This window comes from Anastrepha obliqua, chromosome 5 (genome assembly GCF_027943255.1).
Source record: "Anastrepha obliqua isolate idAnaObli1 chromosome 5, idAnaObli1_1.0, whole genome shotgun sequence".
In the NCBI taxonomy this organism is placed as follows: Eukaryota; Metazoa; Arthropoda; class Insecta; order Diptera; family Tephritidae; genus Anastrepha; species Anastrepha obliqua.
Genome location: NC_072896.1, coordinates 108230728 through 108249428, shown reverse-complemented (window position 1 = coordinate 108249428; position 18701 = coordinate 108230728). Strand labels below are relative to the sequence as shown.

Genomic DNA, 18701 nt, shown 5'->3' with positions numbered 1-18701 from the left:
TTCATCACATTTTAAAATAAATGCCACAGCTTCCCTGGCAGAGAATGTTTTAATTTTATTGTACAAGTTTTAATTTCAACTAGAATGTGGCATCTCCGTTTTATTGCTGTCATAGCGAGCAAGCCAGCCGCATCATGCAACCTAATAGTATCATCTCTTTTTAACAAATACATTTTAAAATCAACGGACGTGCCAGCCGGTTTTTACTACCTGCGGTTGCGCCAGTGTTTACGTGTCGTACCATCAACAACACAGAAGTTGCCTTATTGGGAGGTTGCTTTGTAATTGTGCATTATGTAGCAGTTAACAAACCGGTTTTTGCCAAGCAACTACCAAAGAATCCGGAAAAAATCGAATTGCTTGCGCACATGAGTCATGGCGCGTGAATATGGATACGAATTAACGATTCTCAGAATTGAATGAGTGTTAAACGGTAATACACAATGAGAGAAGAAAATCAAAGGATAAAATAATTGAATGAAGTATTGTATTCTTCCCAACTTGCGACTTATACAAATTATATATGCTCTGCTTAATTAATATATCTAATTAAATTATTTCCGATTGATTATTATTAATTTGATTTACTTGAAGAATTTAAAATAAAACCAAGTTTGTTAATAATACCTGTTGTTTTAATGTTATTATTATTTTTTGACGTGATAACGTCTTATAATTCTATGTAGCCAGCTGCACGCACCAAAAAATGCGTCGTTATCTTGCTATGTTATGTTATGTTATGTTATATTATGTTATGTTATGTTATGTTATGTTATGTTATGTTGTGTTATGTTATGTTATGTTATATTATGTTATGTTATGTTATGTTATGTTATGTTATGTTATGTTATGTTATGTTATGTTATGTTAAAGTATATTATGTTATGTTAATGTTAACTCATTCTCTATATCCATACAAAATATCTATCAAACAAATAAAATTAAAATTTTCTTTTGAAAAATGCAAGCATTCAATTAGTATTTTCTTATGACGTTATCACGTTAAACTATCGTCAGTAAACCGACTTTACAGACAACCTCTTTTTTTCAAATATTATTTTATTTTATGACTGTGTTTAATTTTTTGAAATTGAATCCGCTTATCCGGTTATTATTCACTGGGTTTATTTTCAATTGTTCTTCATATTTGTTTGTTGTAGCTCGTGCTGTCATTCCATATCGTGCTGTCACTTGTTGACAGCTAGGTTGTAAGTACTATTTTACTTGTTCGTCTACTACCTTTTGCGGCAGCATCACAAAGTGTGCATCTCGCACACCCTGCACAAAACTCGTGCGAAAAATTTCTCCCTCAGTTTTCTTGGTGCCTCCAGAAGTCACAGAGGTAATAAATGAACGATAGTTTGCTGTGTTGTCAAATTTGTGATTTAATAATAGAAGCTTGCAGAAAAAACCTGTCTCAAGTAAATTTAGTATAGTTTCTGAACAAAACTTGTCAAACACGAAGTGTATACAGCGTACCAAAAGATTGTGGAGTGCGTAGAAAGTGTGTGAGATCATCAACCGGTGAAGGAAAATTGGAAAACCCAAGACGAAAGAGTGAGTACTAACCAATCAATACAGTTTTCGCGAGTTTCCCCAGTTATCTAATAGTGGTTTTTATATTAAAAAAGTTATGCTAATAAAATGCCCAAAACGAGAACTCGTAAATTACATTTGTGATTTGCTTTGTTAAAAAAAAATATCGCAATATTTCACAAAAGAAAAATCTTACATGAACGTCTGCTGCGTGTGATGGCTTCTCCACCATCTCGGTTGACGTCTTTGGTTTTGACTTTTTCTTTTTGGCGCGATTGCATTGATTGACTGGTGTGCGAGTGCAATGGGACGATGATAAATTGAGTAGGAACGAGTTGACTGGAGCCGTTTGCAGTACATTCGAGCAAGCGAGTGCGTCGATTATTGAACTGCTTTTGTTTGATGAGAGATTCCAGTGTTGATGCTTCTCTGTGGCATCTGTAGGTAGCGAAATGTCTATTGGCTAACTAACATGGCTATTGAGGTATTTGAGTTATTAACCCGCGCTTACCTGTTGGTCTTCTTGACTGGCTTTCCGGGATCTTTCTCATTTCTACTCTTACCATATTTCAAAGTGCTTTTTAACCCGATTTTCACAATCGTGCGTGTGTGTGAGATTTGTAGTTGGGAGAGAGAATATTTTAAAAATTGAATCATTGCTCGGCAGCGTTGGTGGAAACTTCACCTTCATTTTCGAATTTATAGCTAGTAATTAAATTTGCGTTTGAATACCAAGCAAGTTCAAGAAACGTGTTTTAAGCTGCGATTAGTAAGTGAAATAATGGAGTAAGGTAACCTATAAAATTGACCATGTACGCGCGCTTTGAATGTAGAATATTTCAATTGGGCTAAAATTTGGTTTAGGCAAACAGTTTGGAATTTTAAGTGATACCCCAGTTAATACAAAATATCAAAACCCAGATGGTTTAGTGCAAATACTCTATGTACTAATGGTGAAAACTTACAAACTTACATACATATGCACTAGCAACTGCTATATTTGTTAATAACGTCAATTGCATACGTAACGTATTAGACTGGCATTTTTGTTAATTTGAAATACCAAGCAGAATTGCTGCGGTATCTACACGCTCATTGCGGATTCTAGACATCAATAAACCAACATCTGTACTCATTTCCAGTAAACATTCAAATTCGTATCTGACGAATGTATCTTTTAATTAAATAGCCATTGCTGCTTTCGTTGGCAGCCGACATGTGCGTTCGTGTATGTGCGTGTATGTTCCCACAAATTAAATCAGCTTCAAGTCGCCTTGGATTTGCCTCCGGTAACCGCGCCGTGCATAGCCATTGGGCTGCTGCTGGCCGCTTCAGTGTCAATGGCATTTGCGTTTTATATGGAAACGTTGAGGCTTATTGTACTCATTTCTTTTTCAATGTAGTTTATTTCATTTCGTTTTTTTTTTTATATACATATTTTGAAGTAGCTGTTACCAGAGCCGCTTACTGGTTTTACATACAATATGTACATATGTATGCACATTTTTCGTTATTCTATTTTTACCATTTCATTAATGTATCTCTCGTTTTGGTGGTTACTGATGTCGAAGTAAGAGCCTATCAGTGTGGCAAGGTTTTTTTTTATTTATTCATTTTTATTTTTTAACACATTTCAAAAACAAGTTGATCAGCCTCATTTGCATTTTTCCTTGTTCTTTGCTCTTTTCACGCACTTTCGTCATTATTAATCAGTTTGTGAAAGAATTGCCAATAGTATTGATGGTATTGTCGCTGGCGGTAAACCAGGCCTTGGTCGAGGTTACGGAGTAATCTGAGTCAAATAAAATGTGTAGGTGGCTATAGAACATCCTATAAAATTTACTTCGTGGTCTAAGTGAAAATCCATGTTCAATGAAGTCAATTGTAGGTAAATAAATTGAATATTTTATTTCTTGTTTTCCTCGATTAATAAGTTTCAGCAGATGTAAACTTACAAATACTTATTTTTTAAAAGATTTATGCACATATTTATGTTACTTTTATTTAATTCTGAGGCTTGCAATAATTTCATAAAATTTGCAGTTAACTGTATAAATTGATTAGATATACCCAACTTTAATTTTTAATCGCTTAGTAAAAAAATAGTGACATTAACAAATGGTGAATAATTATTTGTGGAAGTTCCAGATTTGTAATTATGTACATATGTATTTCATGCCACAATCCTTTGGTGTAAATTCTGACATGTCCGTATAATAAAATTTAAAAAAATTGACGGATAAAAAAATGTAAACAGCTTAATATTTTATGTAAAAAAAAATTTTAATCTGATATAAGAATTTTCAGTAATTATTTCTCAAAGAATAATCCACTAAAAACATTACGTATTCGCCGTTCGCCGTATTTCGCTCATCTGTTCCTGTTGCTCCAGTGTTGCTTCAATTGCCGAATTCACCTTGTACCAGTGTTGTCGTGAAACGAATACAAATTGATTTGAGGTGAATTTAAGAAATATGTAGCTTGCGAATAACAGAAAAGCAAAGCAGACATTTTGAAATTTGCTTTCGTACTTTTTGGATTCCGGCAAACTGGCAGATTCAACAAATCTTGATTTAGCATCTTATTGTATTTTTTGGCGCATTAAAGTAATGTAAAGTGATTAAATTCCTGTTGATTATGTAAATAGTTGAAAATTAAAAGTTGCATGTTTTGCCTCATTCCGTGCAAATAGCCGGAGCGTGCACTGGAGTTCGAGAACTGGATTTCAAGGAAAAAGTAAGTGCAAGTTTTTGCAAAGTAAATAAGTGCAGTGATACTCGTATTAATAAAATGCTGACGCTATAAATGCAGCATAATAAAGGCGCTATGTGTGTGATTGATTTCATCAAAAGGTTATTGTACTTCATTAACTGCAATGGCGCTGTTATATTTGAGGTTACGTGTCGTTTCAACACTCACTGTTTTCATTGCAAAACTTGTTCATAAGTGAAATTGAATTTAACAAAAATTTACGTATTCATCTTTGAATTACAGAATTCATACTGCTTAAAAATATCAAATCGTCAACTTTAAATATAACGTTAGTAATTTGAACCTTACACAATGTCTTGGGTGCCTTCTACCGATTTTGAAGAGGAAGTGGTTTCTATGCAACCAAGGCATAACTTTATTTATGGCCAACTATGCGACCCTGGACCGCAAGAATTTCATCCTCGCCCCAAAGAGCATCTGGATTTCATAGCAAAACAGAAAAATGAGAAAAAACAACGCGAAGAAACTTTGACAAAATCGCAGAACCACAAATTAAATATTATTGCGAAAGTGCAGCGCATTGCTGGCACCAAACCGTTGGGTGAGCAGCCAACCATCCACGATTGGGACGACAATGAGAATATAGAGCGAGAAACAATAGCAATGATGAGACATGTAGGCTTAGGACCGCGATTAGAACAGCCATTCGACGAAGAATGCACGATAGCCACACATCCCATACAGAGTGATATAAGAATAAATCGTAATGGTCGTAAACAAATACCAATATTTTTCGATGAAAAATATTTCGAATTGAAGCCACGCGTTTTAGACTCTCCCTCCTCTTCCGTTGGAACTAGCCCGACAAAAGAGAGTGCAATAGCACATAATGAATCAAGCGCGTCAAAAGAAAGCAGTAGCATTGCAACATCCTGGGACACTTCCAATGGTCGTTATTCAGATTCACCTAATAGTGGTTTTGCAAGTGCAATAGATATGGTTGGAGATCAGGAAAGTTTTGAGACCGCAAGAAATAGTAATAACGGACACAAATCGCAGAATTGGCGAAAAAATAAAAACCAGACTAGTACACAAAACTGGCGTAAGAAGGACGATAATACTGAAAAACAAAGCTGGCGTAAGCGGGACGATAATATTGAAACACAATCGTCGATTAATAGGAGTGCTGAACGCCGATGTGGAAAAGAAGTTAATAACCAAATGCAAAATAATAATTGGACTTGGCGCAATCCTAGTAACAAGCCTAGTAAAGCGAAATCAGGTCGCATGCAGTCACCTCAATTATGTTCACCAAGGGAGTTGTATGAAAAGAAGCGACAAACGGATTAGAATAAAAACTAGCACAGTTAAACCCCAAGAACGTAATTGAGAACTTAAGAGGCGCAATACAAATTAAAAAAAAAAGTGAAAAAAGGGTAATTTTAAAATAAAATCTCAATGGGGTTAGTAAAAAATGCAATTGAAAACAATTTTCAGTGAAATTAAATTATATACGTCAATTTATTTTCAAAACTTCCAATCAAGTTTTCAAGATATGCTTCAAAGCATTCATCCCAACCATTTGGTTGCATTTGAACCTAAACCCATGGAAATATTTACAAGCAGCAATAAGAAAAGTAATACAATTTTAAGAAATGTGAGGATATATATTTTTTGTAACGAAAGGTTTAATAATATTTTAAGCGAGTTGTACCCAGTTCCATGTCAGGTTTATAAAAAGTTCATATAAGTAAATTTAATGCAAGTTTCCCAACGAATGAGTGAATCCAGCCATTTAAGTAGAGCACACTAGCTAAGAGAAGTGGAGTATGTTTCCACTTGATATTTCTAAAACTGAAGATATTTCTTCTATCTCCACCATCATCAGCATCGAATACATTTGCATTCAAGAGAATACCTAATTAAATATCCGTTATTGCATGTCAAACGGCAGACAAATGAAAAGTTTAAATAATTCCTTTAATTTCTAAAATTAGTACAAATCAAAAATGATAGAATGCAAGTTTGCGCCCATCAGAGAGGCGCGACGTCACACTTGCACACTTGAATGAATTGAACAAATGTGACGTCGAATACACAGCGATTTTGACAAATTCACTGAGAGCCAAATAGCGGTACCACGATCGGCGCCATTTGTACTCACGTGCACCAATTTTTTGAGAGAACTAATGTCATGTATGAAATGTTGCTTCATAGTTAAAATTTATATTTGCCTGAAATCCAAGTTGATGAGAGCATCGTAAGCGATGAAACAATGAGCTGTATGAACTTTACGGCAACATAGACATAGCGCAGCGAATAAAGACTCGTTGGCTGCATTGGCTAGGTCATATCGTCCGAATGGATACAAACGCTGCGGCTCTGAAAGTATTCGCTGCGGCACCAGCAGTAAAAGGACTTGGCTTCATTTGATGTATCCAAGTGGAGCGCCTTGTTAAGTTGCACAAGCTGTAGTATGGCCATGGTGCATTGAACAGATCGTAGCAATAGAGTAAAAACAGAAAGGTTATTGTTTTTTTTGGTCCCTAAAATGTCAAAATCTATAAATAAATTTGACAGTTAAGGGAATTCCAAAAAAATGTGTCAATTTAGAGACTGAATAAAATGAAAAAAATCAAATCTGCTGCACTACTGTTACAACTGGTTCAATGTGCGTTGAGTGGGGCCCTTAGGTTCAATTCCATTGAAGACGGTTACTTCATTGGAGTTAGAGAATAGCAATCATGTAATGCGATAATTTGCAGCAATATTCCTTTGCTGTTTTCCTAAACAAAAAACTTACTAGAGGGGAATTGAGAGCACGAAGTGGCATTTAATTTTGAGGGGAAATTAGAGGTTTTTACGGAATATATTTTTGTCACTAAGAAAAACAGAGGGTCATACAATAAACAAATAAAACGCCGAATTTTGAAAAATCTGTAGTGAAGAAGTTTAAGCAAAAATAAGTTAGCATAGGAAAAGTGTGCAATTATACTTAAACGGGGTAGGTGTTTGTGCTTTTTTTCGATAATTTTCTGTTTGAGTGCGAATGCCGGTAAATTGGCACATTTAGCTAATTTTTACCGGAAATAACGTGAGTACAACAAATATGGATGTCATATAAATGTCCACAGAAGTCAAACTTCCGACAATTTATATGACATTATTATCACAATGGACCTGCCGAAGGTCTAAGTGTGTCTTACGACAACCCTACCTAAGTGTGTTATTCCTATTTGTGGCTTTATTTCCTTGTCCAAAATGTTTCTATTCACATGAAGAGACGTAAAATTGTGTTTGATTTAATATATCATTAGACAAATTAAGTTGACTTCTATGAACTTTTTTCCAAGTTGCCAAGAAATTTATTTTCATGGTCTTAAATCGTAGGCTCTAAGCCATTAGGGGTATTCGTTTAAACGTTGAAATGCCTTATGCCGCATATGCTTCGTAAGATGACCAATTCGGAAATAATTTGCCAAAATTTGTATGAAAAATCCTTTACACAACCTGCGTAAGTTTACGCGTCGATTTTACGAGACAGGGAATGCCCTTGCCAAGAGTCAGTGGTTATTGTTAAATAGCTGATAAACAAAGTTTATACAACAGTTTGGCTGACTTCCTAAATGTTAATTGCGCTGCTTAACCTTTTGATTTAAGACAACGTGTGGGAGGCGTGAGTCCACTTCCGTGCCTAAAATGAGAACCTCGCGTCAGATACGTGAATATCTTTTATGGCCGAAAGTGAGAACCTTTTATCAAAAATAGGATTGTTTTTACACACAAAAAAAGCTTTCATCGAAAGTGGCACACACAATCGTCACTCGATTCTTAAGGCAAGGGGTTAAGTAGAAAGTCAAAGGATGCTTAACGAAAATGGTCGTTGATGCGTAATAAAGGGTGTTTTTTTTAGAGGTTAGGTTTTCAAGATGAAATAAAACGTATATAATTTAATGTTATAGCCAAGTATTTAGCTTTATTATAAAGATAATGGTTTGCCATTATGTTTTAAAAATGATTTCGGGAGAGTGGCCGCCGCGGCTGGCTCGAATAAATTCCAGCCGAGAGGCCCAATTTTCGACCACTTTTTGCAGCAATTGGGGCCGTATGTCAGCAATAACGCGCCGAATATTCTCTTCCAAGACGTCAATCGTCTCGGGCTTATCTACGTAGACAAGCGACTTTACATAGCCCCACAAGAAATAGTCCAGCGGTGTTATATCGCACGATCTTGGAGGTCACGCCACAGGTCCACGGCGCGAGATAATGCGCTCACCAAAAGTTTCTTTCAATAAATCGATTGTTGCATTGGCTGTATGGCATATAGCGTCGTCTTGTTGGAACCAAAGGTCGTCCACATCAACATCGTCCAATTCAGGCACGAAAAAGTCATTAATCATGGCGCTATAGCGCTCTCCATTGACTGTAACATTATGACCGGCTTCATTTTTAAAGAAATATGGACCAATGATTCCCTCTGCCCATAGAGCACACCAAACAGTGACTTTTTGAGGATGTAACGGCGTCTCAGCAATGGCTTGTGGATTATGTTCGCTCCAAATGCGACAATTTTTCTTATTGACATACCCATTCAACCAAAAGTGAGCTTCATCGCTGAACAAAATTTTCTTGTGATGCGTCGCGCGAACCGAACCATTATTTTCGTAATAAATTTGCACGATTTGCAAACGTTGTTCAGGTGTAAGTCTATTCATTATGAAATGGCAAACCAAACTGAGCATAAATCAAGTGACAGCTGTCAAAAAGACCATCTACGAAAAAAGTAGTCCCAACTTGAAAACCTAACCTCTAAAAAAACACCCTTTAGTATGAGACTCTTAAAGACATGCATAAAATTTCTGATACCCCTCGTAAGCGTATTGCAAAACGATTTGTTAACTTGAAACGTTTACTATATGAATACCCCTATCGATTCTATGAAAAATAGATTAAAAAATTGCTAAGCAAATCTACTACAGAGTTTATATTTACATATATCAAATGCAGTATTATATAACTACTTGTGTTTATAATTTCAAATATATTATTGAATCGAATGTTTGTATTATATTCAATTTGGAAAAATTTAATTAAGTAACTTTAATGTAAGACGAGGTGATATTGCTTTATAGGTATGGATATGTGAAAGCTAATCCGGCTATAAAAAACAATAAAATTAAATCTAAATTTAAGTTTTTTAATGGCTCACGAAAAGCAAAATTTGAAATCCGACTTAATTAAGTCGACCCTATAAATATTACGAAAAACTGAAAAGTTGAAAAAAAATTACTTAAAATATTTTTTTCTAAAAGTTTCAAGAAGACAGCTGCACCATAAGAAGCTTTAAATTGAATGTGTGTGTGATATTGTTAGACTCGATTTAGATGACTGGAAAAGAAGAGGAAGAAAGAGAGGTAGATGTAATAATTCGGACTGTAGCCTCAGTGGTTAGGTCACTGTATCGACGGAATAAATAATTCTATTGTGGGAATTTTTTCAGCGGTACAATGAAATAAATCGAAATTCTGAAAAAGTTCCCTTCTTGTGTATGTCATACGTGTGCAAGTAGTATTCAAGAGAATTGCGGCACAGCATTGCTTCGACGAAATCTTTTGTTTGTTTTTTTTTGTCTTTTCTAAATCGCGCTGCAATTTTTAATTTGGGATGAAAAAAATTTTTTTTGTGACTTACTATAGAAAAGAAAAGAAATGTTAATGAAATTATTTACAAAAAAAAAAAAAAAAAACAATGTAACAATGTAAAATATCCAAAAAATCCGTTGGTGCTTCCAATCGAGATATGAGTCCGACAGACTTGAGAAATGTAATTTTCAGAAGTATTGAGGCCGGCGTAGCCGAATGCAACCCATTCAACGTGACTACCATTCGGAAGTGCGTAGAATACAATGGCACACCTCCGAGTGTATTTCTGTCATGAAAAAGCTCCTCATAAAAACCAGTTGCCGTTTGGAGTCGGCTTAAAACTGCAGGTACCTTCATTTGTGGAACAACCTCAATCCGCACACAACAAATAGGAGGAGGAGATCAGCCAAGCACCCAATTGTTTATTATTATTTGTTTTAATCCTTTGAGGTTCTGCGTACTAGGCAGGGCTACTTTACTGAGAGACTCTCACCACCTTCCTACACTTCCGAACATCGAAAGCGTTTATCGGAGGCCAACCACCACCTATTGCAGATGAAGAGATTCAGTTGTCTCGTGAGACACGCGAAACTTTGGCTCAATTACGTTCTGAATATTGTAATAAGTTAAACTCCTACTTATCTAGAATTGATCTCGATATACTCAATATAAGTATGTTCGGCATGTGAAGGCACACCGCACGATGCTAACCATCTGTGCACACGCCCTTTCACACCTAAAACCCCTCTCTCTCTGGACCCAACTTGTCTAAACAGCACGTTTCCTGGGCTTATCGGTAACTACACCGCACTGGCACAGGGCTTAGTGTGCTGCTACAACAACAATAACAACGAAAGTTTGCACTAGTGAGGGATAGAATTATGACCAATTTGGCTAGAGATAGATAGATTTTTTATGAGGTTTGCACTTCGACCTCATGGTCTTTTGTGCTCTCTACTTATCAAAGTACCTCATCCAGACCCAGATCCCTTATTAAACTCTAACTATAGTCAAATATGTGTGAACATATTTTTGGGATTTGGCTTTTCTTGAAAGACCCATACAGTTGGTTGTCTAGTTTCGGGTTCATTTGCCCAGATCGAAGATGCTGCTACGACCTCATAGACTAGACGTCTTCATGTACACCAAATGCATTTTTTTTTACCAGATGATACGAGTTTTTGTTTTTAGCCACTTTTTAATTATGTACCTAGCATCCAATGCGAACAAATAGCTCAGAATAAATTATAACAATAATTATTGTTAGATAGTAAGTTATGCTAGTCTACTCGTAATCATTCGAATCACTTGCATTCTATGAAATGAGGAGTATCCAACTCTATATAGAAAAGACCGAAAGCGTTGTACGAGGCCTGTTTTGTTTTTTAAAGTTGACTTCAAAGGGTACTTACGTAAAGGGTGTCCCAATAACAGTTGTTATCTATCGCTATCGAGAGATGATTAACGATTTCTTATGGCCGGAATAGGATGGTATTGATCTAGACAACGCTTATTTTCCACAAGACGGCGCTACGTGCCACACAAGCAACGAAACCATTGATCTTTTATGGCAAAAGTTTCCGGACCGTGTTATCTCTCGAAGAAGGCATCACAATTGGCCACCGAGATTTTGTGATTTAACACCTTGTGACTTTTTTCTTTGAGGCTACGTGAAAGAGAAGGTCTACGCCAACAGCCCAGGATCGATTCATGACCTCAAAGGGGGGAGTTCGTGAGGCTATCGAGGACATAGGGCAGCCACTTTGCAATTCGGTTATGGAAAATTTCATGAAAAAGATATTGTCCTGTAAGCGTGGTCCTGGTGGTCAGTTGCCTGATGTTATTTTCCACTATTAACGGCATAGCTTCCTCTTTATAATGAAATAAGCAACTGATCATTTATATTAAAAAATAGCATTTTTCTTTGAATATCAAAATAACACCTCTTATTGGAAAACTCTTTGCATTAAATTTTGTTTAATTTTTTTTTCGTTATGTACCTAAACGCAAAATATTAATGAACGCACTGAGATTTGCACGTTTGACAACATTAATTTCGCATCGCTAGAAGAGATCAAAATAAAAAGCGCATATGAGAAGTGCTTCGAGCATTGGGAAAAGCGCTGAAATAAGTATATTAAACAAGTATTTGAGTTGATTACTTTGAAAGGGCAAAATAGATATTGATGAATTAAGTAAATAAAAAAAAAGTAAAAAAATAGTCGCAGGTTGTTTGTACGAATCTCGTAATTATTATCTATTAAAATATGTAAACAATTTTTTTTTTTATATCATAAATCAATATTTGAATTCGAAGGTAATTTTTATGTAGTAAAAAGGCGATATTTTACATTTACTGCTTCCAAATGAAAAGACATGCATATAAGAAATTATTTACTTACGCAACTCTGAGATCCTTTGGATTTCAGTATCTTAGTTATAAAATGCTGGCATGAAGAGATACGAAAATTCAACTTGCTTGCAGCATCCCAACGATATGTGAAAATTAAAAAAACAAAAATAGAATAAAAATTTATCATTTATCATTTGTCATTGAAGTTCTCGTATTAGTTAACAGATTGCAATATGTGTATTTATGTTTTTCTTTTTAATAAAAATAAACGTTGAAGTAAATAATACGAATTGGTTTATATTTTGTTTATTTTACTTTTTTAATTTCAACGTTTGAAAGGCGGATTTAGTATTGGTTTATTGGGAACAGCAAATTCCTCGATGCTATCTTTAGGCTAGTCTAGGGCAGCAGCTTAAGCTATAAATTGAGTGTGGATGATTTTGTTATATTCGATTTAAGTGCGTAGAAAAGAAAAGGAATAAATAAACTGAAAGTAAAATAGATAGTTAATATTGGAACTGTATTTTAAGTGATTATGTCTCTGTAACATTGGGGAAAAATAAGCATATTTTAGGATTTTTTCCAGCGGGACAATGAAAAATCAGAATAATACCTTTTTTGTACTGCATAAATTGTTTGCAAATTTTTATTAAAGAAAATGCTAATTTTTAATTTTCAATGAACAAAAAATTTATTTTAATTATAGTAAATGTAAAGCGTGAGCGGCAAAGTTCAAAATTATGGCTCCGTTATACAAAAAAAAAACGCAAAAATGCTTTTAAGGGGTTACATGGGTTTCGTCGGGTAAAAAAGGCTTTTTTTTAATATTTTTTTCTATGTAAAAAATTATTTATTTAATTCAAACTTTTTTCTGTCTTATAGATACATATTTAAAGAATAATTTCTGAAATTTTCAAAAACAAAAAATTAAAACTCCTCCATTGTGACGTCATTTCCGGTGACCCCTTGAAAAAAAGGTGCGTCCGCGTTGTCAGCATAACTCCTGACAGGCTGATCAAAAATGAAAAAACAAAAATAAGTGTTTTAGTTAAGACCATAAACTCGTGCTTGAACGAAGGAAAGAAAAAAAGTAAAAATTGGAATTTTGGCAGACATTTTTCCAAAAAAATGAAAATTTCGGTCAAATTTGCTTGACATTTTGTTTTTTTAAATAGTTGTAATTGAAAAAAACAAAAACCAAATCCTTCTTTCAGCACGAGTAAATTGTATTTCGAACACCTGTGTAAAATTGCATCAAGATCGGTTGAGTAGTTTTCGAGAACATTTGACAACCGACTTTGAAAACACAGTTCCGAGAAAAACGCGTTTAAAGTTTTAAGTAACAATAAAAGTGGCTTGGAGCGCACACCTTCCAAAGGCTGTATCTCCGAATTTATTATTCGGATCGACTTGAAAATTTAGGATAATATTCCTGAGTTGTTGTAGAAATTAATAAGCAAAAAAAAAATAATAAATCGATTTTTTGAACCAATACCCGTTGTGCGAATTGTTAGTTTTATGAGAAATTTAGAAAAATTTATGTCGAGGATCGTTTGAAAAGTTCGTTCAGAAATAGAAACTACTTAATTAGTTGTGGTAAACCTTTTTTTACTTTTCGACATAGTCTTCTTTTAGGCTTATAAACTTCCTCCAGCGCAGTTATAGTTTGTTTGATCCCTTCCGAATAATAGAATTTGTCCAAGTCTGAAAAATAGTCATTCGTTTCTGCAATCACCTCCTGAATAAAATATTTTTCCCCGCCAGCCATTTCTTCAAATTGGGGAGCAAATAGTAGTACGAGACATCCGAGGGCGTCATGTCTGCAGAAGAGGGAGAATGTGAAACGAGTTGGTGGAGCCATATTTTCATCAATTTTGCGATCACAACTGCTGAGGCGTAAGCTGGTGCGTTGTGGTGATGAAAAAGGAAAATCACTTGTTGTTGTTGTAGTAGCAACATAAACATTCCCCATACATGTGTGGGGAATCCTGCTTAAGTGACAGACCTTGGCCGGATGTAAATCCGGGTCGTTCCGGTAACGTAGAATCGACTGTTGTAGGAAAATCACTCAACTTCCTCGGTTCAAACGCATGCTAAACACAATAAAATATACCGATCTGGCTGAAACTCGGCTCTACGTTAACCTTGATAAACGCCAGTTGTTTCTTGTTGTTGTAGCAGCATAAACATTCCCCATACTTATATACGGTGAATGCTGCTGGAGGGACAGTCCTTGGCCGGATATAAATCCGGGTCGTTTCGGTAACGCCAGTGGTGCCAACTCTCTGACTTTGCACGGGTTTTTCAAACGACCCTCTTAGTTTGAATTTTCTTGGTAGGCTTTCTGCTGTTAGCCTTAGTTTAACTAAAGCAATGCGAAAACATTGCGTACACTTTCAATTTGCAAGTCAGATAATATCAGAAGTGGGATGTAAAGGTTACTTGCTATTGCACGACCATTTTCATGTTTGGCTGTTAAAAGCCGGTAAGTGAACAGGGCTGTAATACGTACACTAGTGTGCACCGACATACAAATAATGAGCTTTTAAATTTATTTATTTATTTTTGCTAATTAATTAATATCTATAAACACAATTTTCATAGAGTAGCCATTACTGATATGCAGAAAAAAACTTAAAAATTTCGGTTCTTTAAAATTTATTTTAACTTGAGTGTTGACTTGCTGCAGACGACATCCCCATATAACGCGGGCCTTTAGAGCTTCTCCACTTTTTTATCTTCAGCTCTTTTATTCTTTACTCCATTTTGCCGGTCCATCTCGTCCATAGAGCAGCAATTCTTGCCATAATTTTCCTTTTTCCTGGCCAACTTATTTGCTGTGCTTTCATACATCACATTCTCGTTCTTTATGGGAGCTCAACAAGAAACAAAAAAAAAAAACATTTAATATTTCAACATTTATATTTAGCAGAATATCCCAAATTCACTCGCCACTATTTGCACCGCAAGCTGGTCTCCTTCTGCACGTATTTTCCACAAGCGTGCCATAGTTCATAGTGACATTCACTTTTCTATTTTTTTTTGGTAAGAGTGCAGCTTTTTGCGCTGCGTGCATTCACCTCCAAAACTGAGCATTACAAGTTACGTATACCACCCAGTGGTCACGATGAACGGAAATGCGGAAACAAAACGCATAAAAAATAACCACACTTGCTATATCATAATTATGTATTTTGCCACAAAAAAAGAAAAAAAAAAAATTGATTTCATACAATTTTGTACACTTGAAAGCTGTGGTGTAGCCTACACAACAGCGAGCAAGGATATTTTGTTGCTGTTTTCGTAGTGTACGTATGCGCATACATATGTATGTATGTATGTATGTATGGTAACAAAAATGGTATTTTGAATTGTAGTTGCCTGTTGAAGAATTCAGCCAGAGCAGAATGAATTACAAGAGAATTAAAATGCGAAAAAATCAAGGCAAGCAGAACCAGAATGTCACATACACAAAATCCTTTTGAATAAGTAATAGACAACTAATATAAGATAAAATAATTATGGGGGAGCTGAGCAAACAAACTAAAATTAATTGGAGACTACAGGCACGGAGAGCCAGAGAAGATAGAGAGGGAGAGAAAACGGGCAGTTAGTTATTGGTAAGCAGTGCGGGCGAGTTGTTCCTTAAAAATTAAATTGATAAATCTTTTGGCACTGAATCCACATTTACCAGTATTTCTATTATTCCCAATTAAGATTTAATAAAATTTTAAAAATTCTACAATTCAGTTTTTAATCTAAATCCGACTATAAATTCCAAATATTTCACTTTGGAATGTATTTATTATTATTTTTATTTTTTTTTTTGAGGATTTTTAGTTTTCCAAAAATACAAATAAATGAATACATTCGGATTGAACGCTGAATATGGTTAGGTATCGTTCGGTTTGTTGGGTGTTCCAGCTATTGTAACAAATGGCATCAGGCAAAATAATTTTACTTCTTCTTGCCTTTACTCACCTTAACGAGCTTACAAAACGACGAATTGTCAAAGGTTGACTGCATTAACCGCTCTCGATTCAACCGACCGATTCAACTGACTGCCTGTCTGGAGCACAGCTGCTGCGAAAGCACCTTTAGTGCTCTCCAAACAATCAAGCGGAGGTTGACGAAGCTAAACTCGTAAAATAATATGCTGCAGCTGCTGCTGCTGATGATGATGATAATAATGATGCCTCTGCCAATGATGGCGACAATAATTATGATAGTGATACTGTTGGTGCAACAGACCGGCTAGCAGAAGGAGTTGTGAGGAGGTGACGAATCAACGACAAAACGTTAAAGTGAAGTACAGGTGGTAAGGGAGTTACCATCTCGTGGCAGGTTAGATTCTCTACAACAAAATCAAAAACAAAAAAAGAAAACTGAAAGAAAAAAATAAAAATGTGTCTCACGAGCAGGAAGAGCATGAGCGTACACGCGAGAGCAAACAGTTCAAATTCGCGTTGGTGGATGTTTAAGATGCTGGTGAGGACAATACAAATGCTATAGATGGTTGCCGAAGATGACTGCTTTGTTACTGTACACATCGCTAATAGTAATGGAGACTTCGCAGTTCGTGCTCTGTTGTCCCTTTTCTTTAAAGTTGTTGGTAGATACTTGAGGTATAGGAAACCCAAACGACATAATACGACGGCACACGGCAGCTTGCGATAGCTTCCGACCACAGTGACGAAAAATCGCCGACGCGCGGCAGCGCGAATATGCACAAGCCAGCTTTGAGATTGTGTGTATGTGTCTGTGCATGAGGTGAACTTGTGCACGGTAAGTTGCAGCGCCACGCCGGGCGACAGCACTCACACCCATACACAGACGTGAATGCAATAATGACTATGGCAAAGGAGGCTTTTGTACGTATATGATGCTGATGCTGGCAATAGTTGTTTGCAGCGCTGCTGGCTGGACCAGAATTGTGAGGCGGCGGCTGCTGTTGCTGTTGCTGCTGCTGCTATCATGACTGCTCTGTCTACACTGCCCTCACCTTTTCGCCTGCTGCCTGGCTTGATTCAGTGGATTACTATTCGGCCGGCAGTTGGTCCCTTACTTGTTTGTTCGTGCGTTCGCTCGCTCGCTCGCTCGCCTGCTCGTGGGTTCGCCGACTCTCCAAGTTGACAGCGACGAAGATGATGATGCGGAACACAATTGTCGTTTTGCGGCAGTTGGCGGTTTTGCAGTTTAACTTTGGCACTTGCTCGTAACGAAAGGAATCGGTATCATCTTAAATTTCCACTTTGCTTTGCACTGACAATTTTACAGCTTATCTCCTTGGCCTTTTGGCTGGATTTTGAAGACTGGTTCGTTAGTATAGTTTGGCATTTGCACTCGAGGTGCTTGTTTTCGTAATATACTCCTGCCTTAAGACTGAGTTGTGTTATAAAGAAAGAAAGAAAAAAAAAACGAAATTTGTGGTGTAGATACCTACCAACAACAACAACATCAGCACAATGTGTATGAAGTGGAGCAATTGCGGTGCTAAGTTTAGCTGTTTTTGCTACCCTTCCGTTGTATCGGGGGTTTCACCGTTGCGTGGACAAACTGTGCGGTCGGAAAGAAAATATGAAAAAAATGAACAAAACCACATTTTTAATATTTTATATAGAATAAAAGGAACATTAAATCGTGCAGAAAAACGAAAAGAGACACTGACTCACCGCAATTCAGTGGAAAACTATTTTGCAGCGAAATGAAGTCAAGCCGGTGGATGGGAATACACGCTGGCCGCTTAGTTGGCAAGCGAAACATGTAAGTCGATTAAATAAAATACAAAACTTAAAATGTTAATCTCATTTCACTAAATAAAAAATTAACGAATATTAAAATTCGCCAAATTCAATTTTATCTACTCGTTAACGGCTTATTGTTTGCGAAAGAAGTCCATACGAGCGTTTCGAGGATACACGCCCTATGGCGGCGGCGCTCTTATGCACCTTACCCACACATATGTATATACATACATACATATGTATGTGCAGACAGGTACAGAAAAGCATACCAGCGCAACTATTATGTATGTGATATGTATATATGTATGTACACGCACACAAGCAGCACGCAAGCACACACATACACTTATTTTAATACCCTTCACCTTTTCCATTCCTTAATTGAAAGAGTTTGCTAAAAAAATTAAATAGATAAGTATTGTAGAGTTAAAAAAGGATATCGTACCCTCAGCAACGGTCGTGGCAACCAGAGCAGCATTGTGGCCGCTGGAGAAAAAACTTGTATTGCTGGAATTTCCACTTTGGCCATTTTTTGCTGCGTCTTTTTCGACTTGCACCTATTCCTCTACAAAAGTACCTTCCATGGTCGTCGTTGTCGTCGTCTTGCCTCAAGGAAAGCAGTCACAGCGAAAAATTCGCATACAAAAAACCAAAAAGAAAAAAAAACGAAGAAACAATAAAATGCTGAAAAAATAAATGCCGACAAGTTCAAGT

General features: G+C 36.2%; 2 protein-coding genes across 4 annotated transcripts in view; both read left to right on the top strand.

Annotated features, from left to right (window-relative positions):
• The first annotated feature begins 1308 nt into the window (after positions 1 to 1308).
• LOC129249321 (serine/threonine-protein kinase grp) overlaps positions 1309 to 18701 on the top strand; it is a 71987-nt gene continuing 54594 nt past the window's right edge. The window contains exons 1-2 of one of the 2 annotated variants that reach the window (XM_054889070.1): positions 17454 to 17558; positions 17864 to 18006. The gene's annotated coding sequence lies outside the window, so the exon portion shown is untranslated. Of the gene's footprint in view, positions 1558 to 17453; positions 17559 to 17863; positions 18007 to 18701 lie in introns of those variants that run through there. The other variant, XM_054889068.1, reaches the window with a different exon arrangement.
• Positions 3948 to 6888, top strand: LOC129249322 (uncharacterized). 2 transcript variants are annotated; one of them, XM_054889071.1, is made up of 2 exons: positions 3948 to 4272; positions 4531 to 6888. In XM_054889071.1, exon 2 carries the CDS (start codon positions 4600 to 4602, stop codon positions 5596 to 5598), a length of 999 nt encoding a protein of 332 aa, XP_054745046.1. In that variant the 5' UTR covers positions 3948 to 4272; positions 4531 to 4599; the 3' UTR covers positions 5599 to 6888. The 2 variants fall into 2 exon arrangements, with proteins under 2 accessions (XP_054745046.1, XP_054745047.1); XM_054889072.1 differs by lacking the exon at positions 3948 to 4272 and adding an exon at positions 4359 to 4431.

Coding starts and splice junctions, on each gene's coding strand:
- LOC129249322 (XM_054889071.1), top strand. CDS start 4,600: ATGTCTTGGGTGCCTTCTACCGATTTTGAAGAGGAAGTGGTTTCTATG.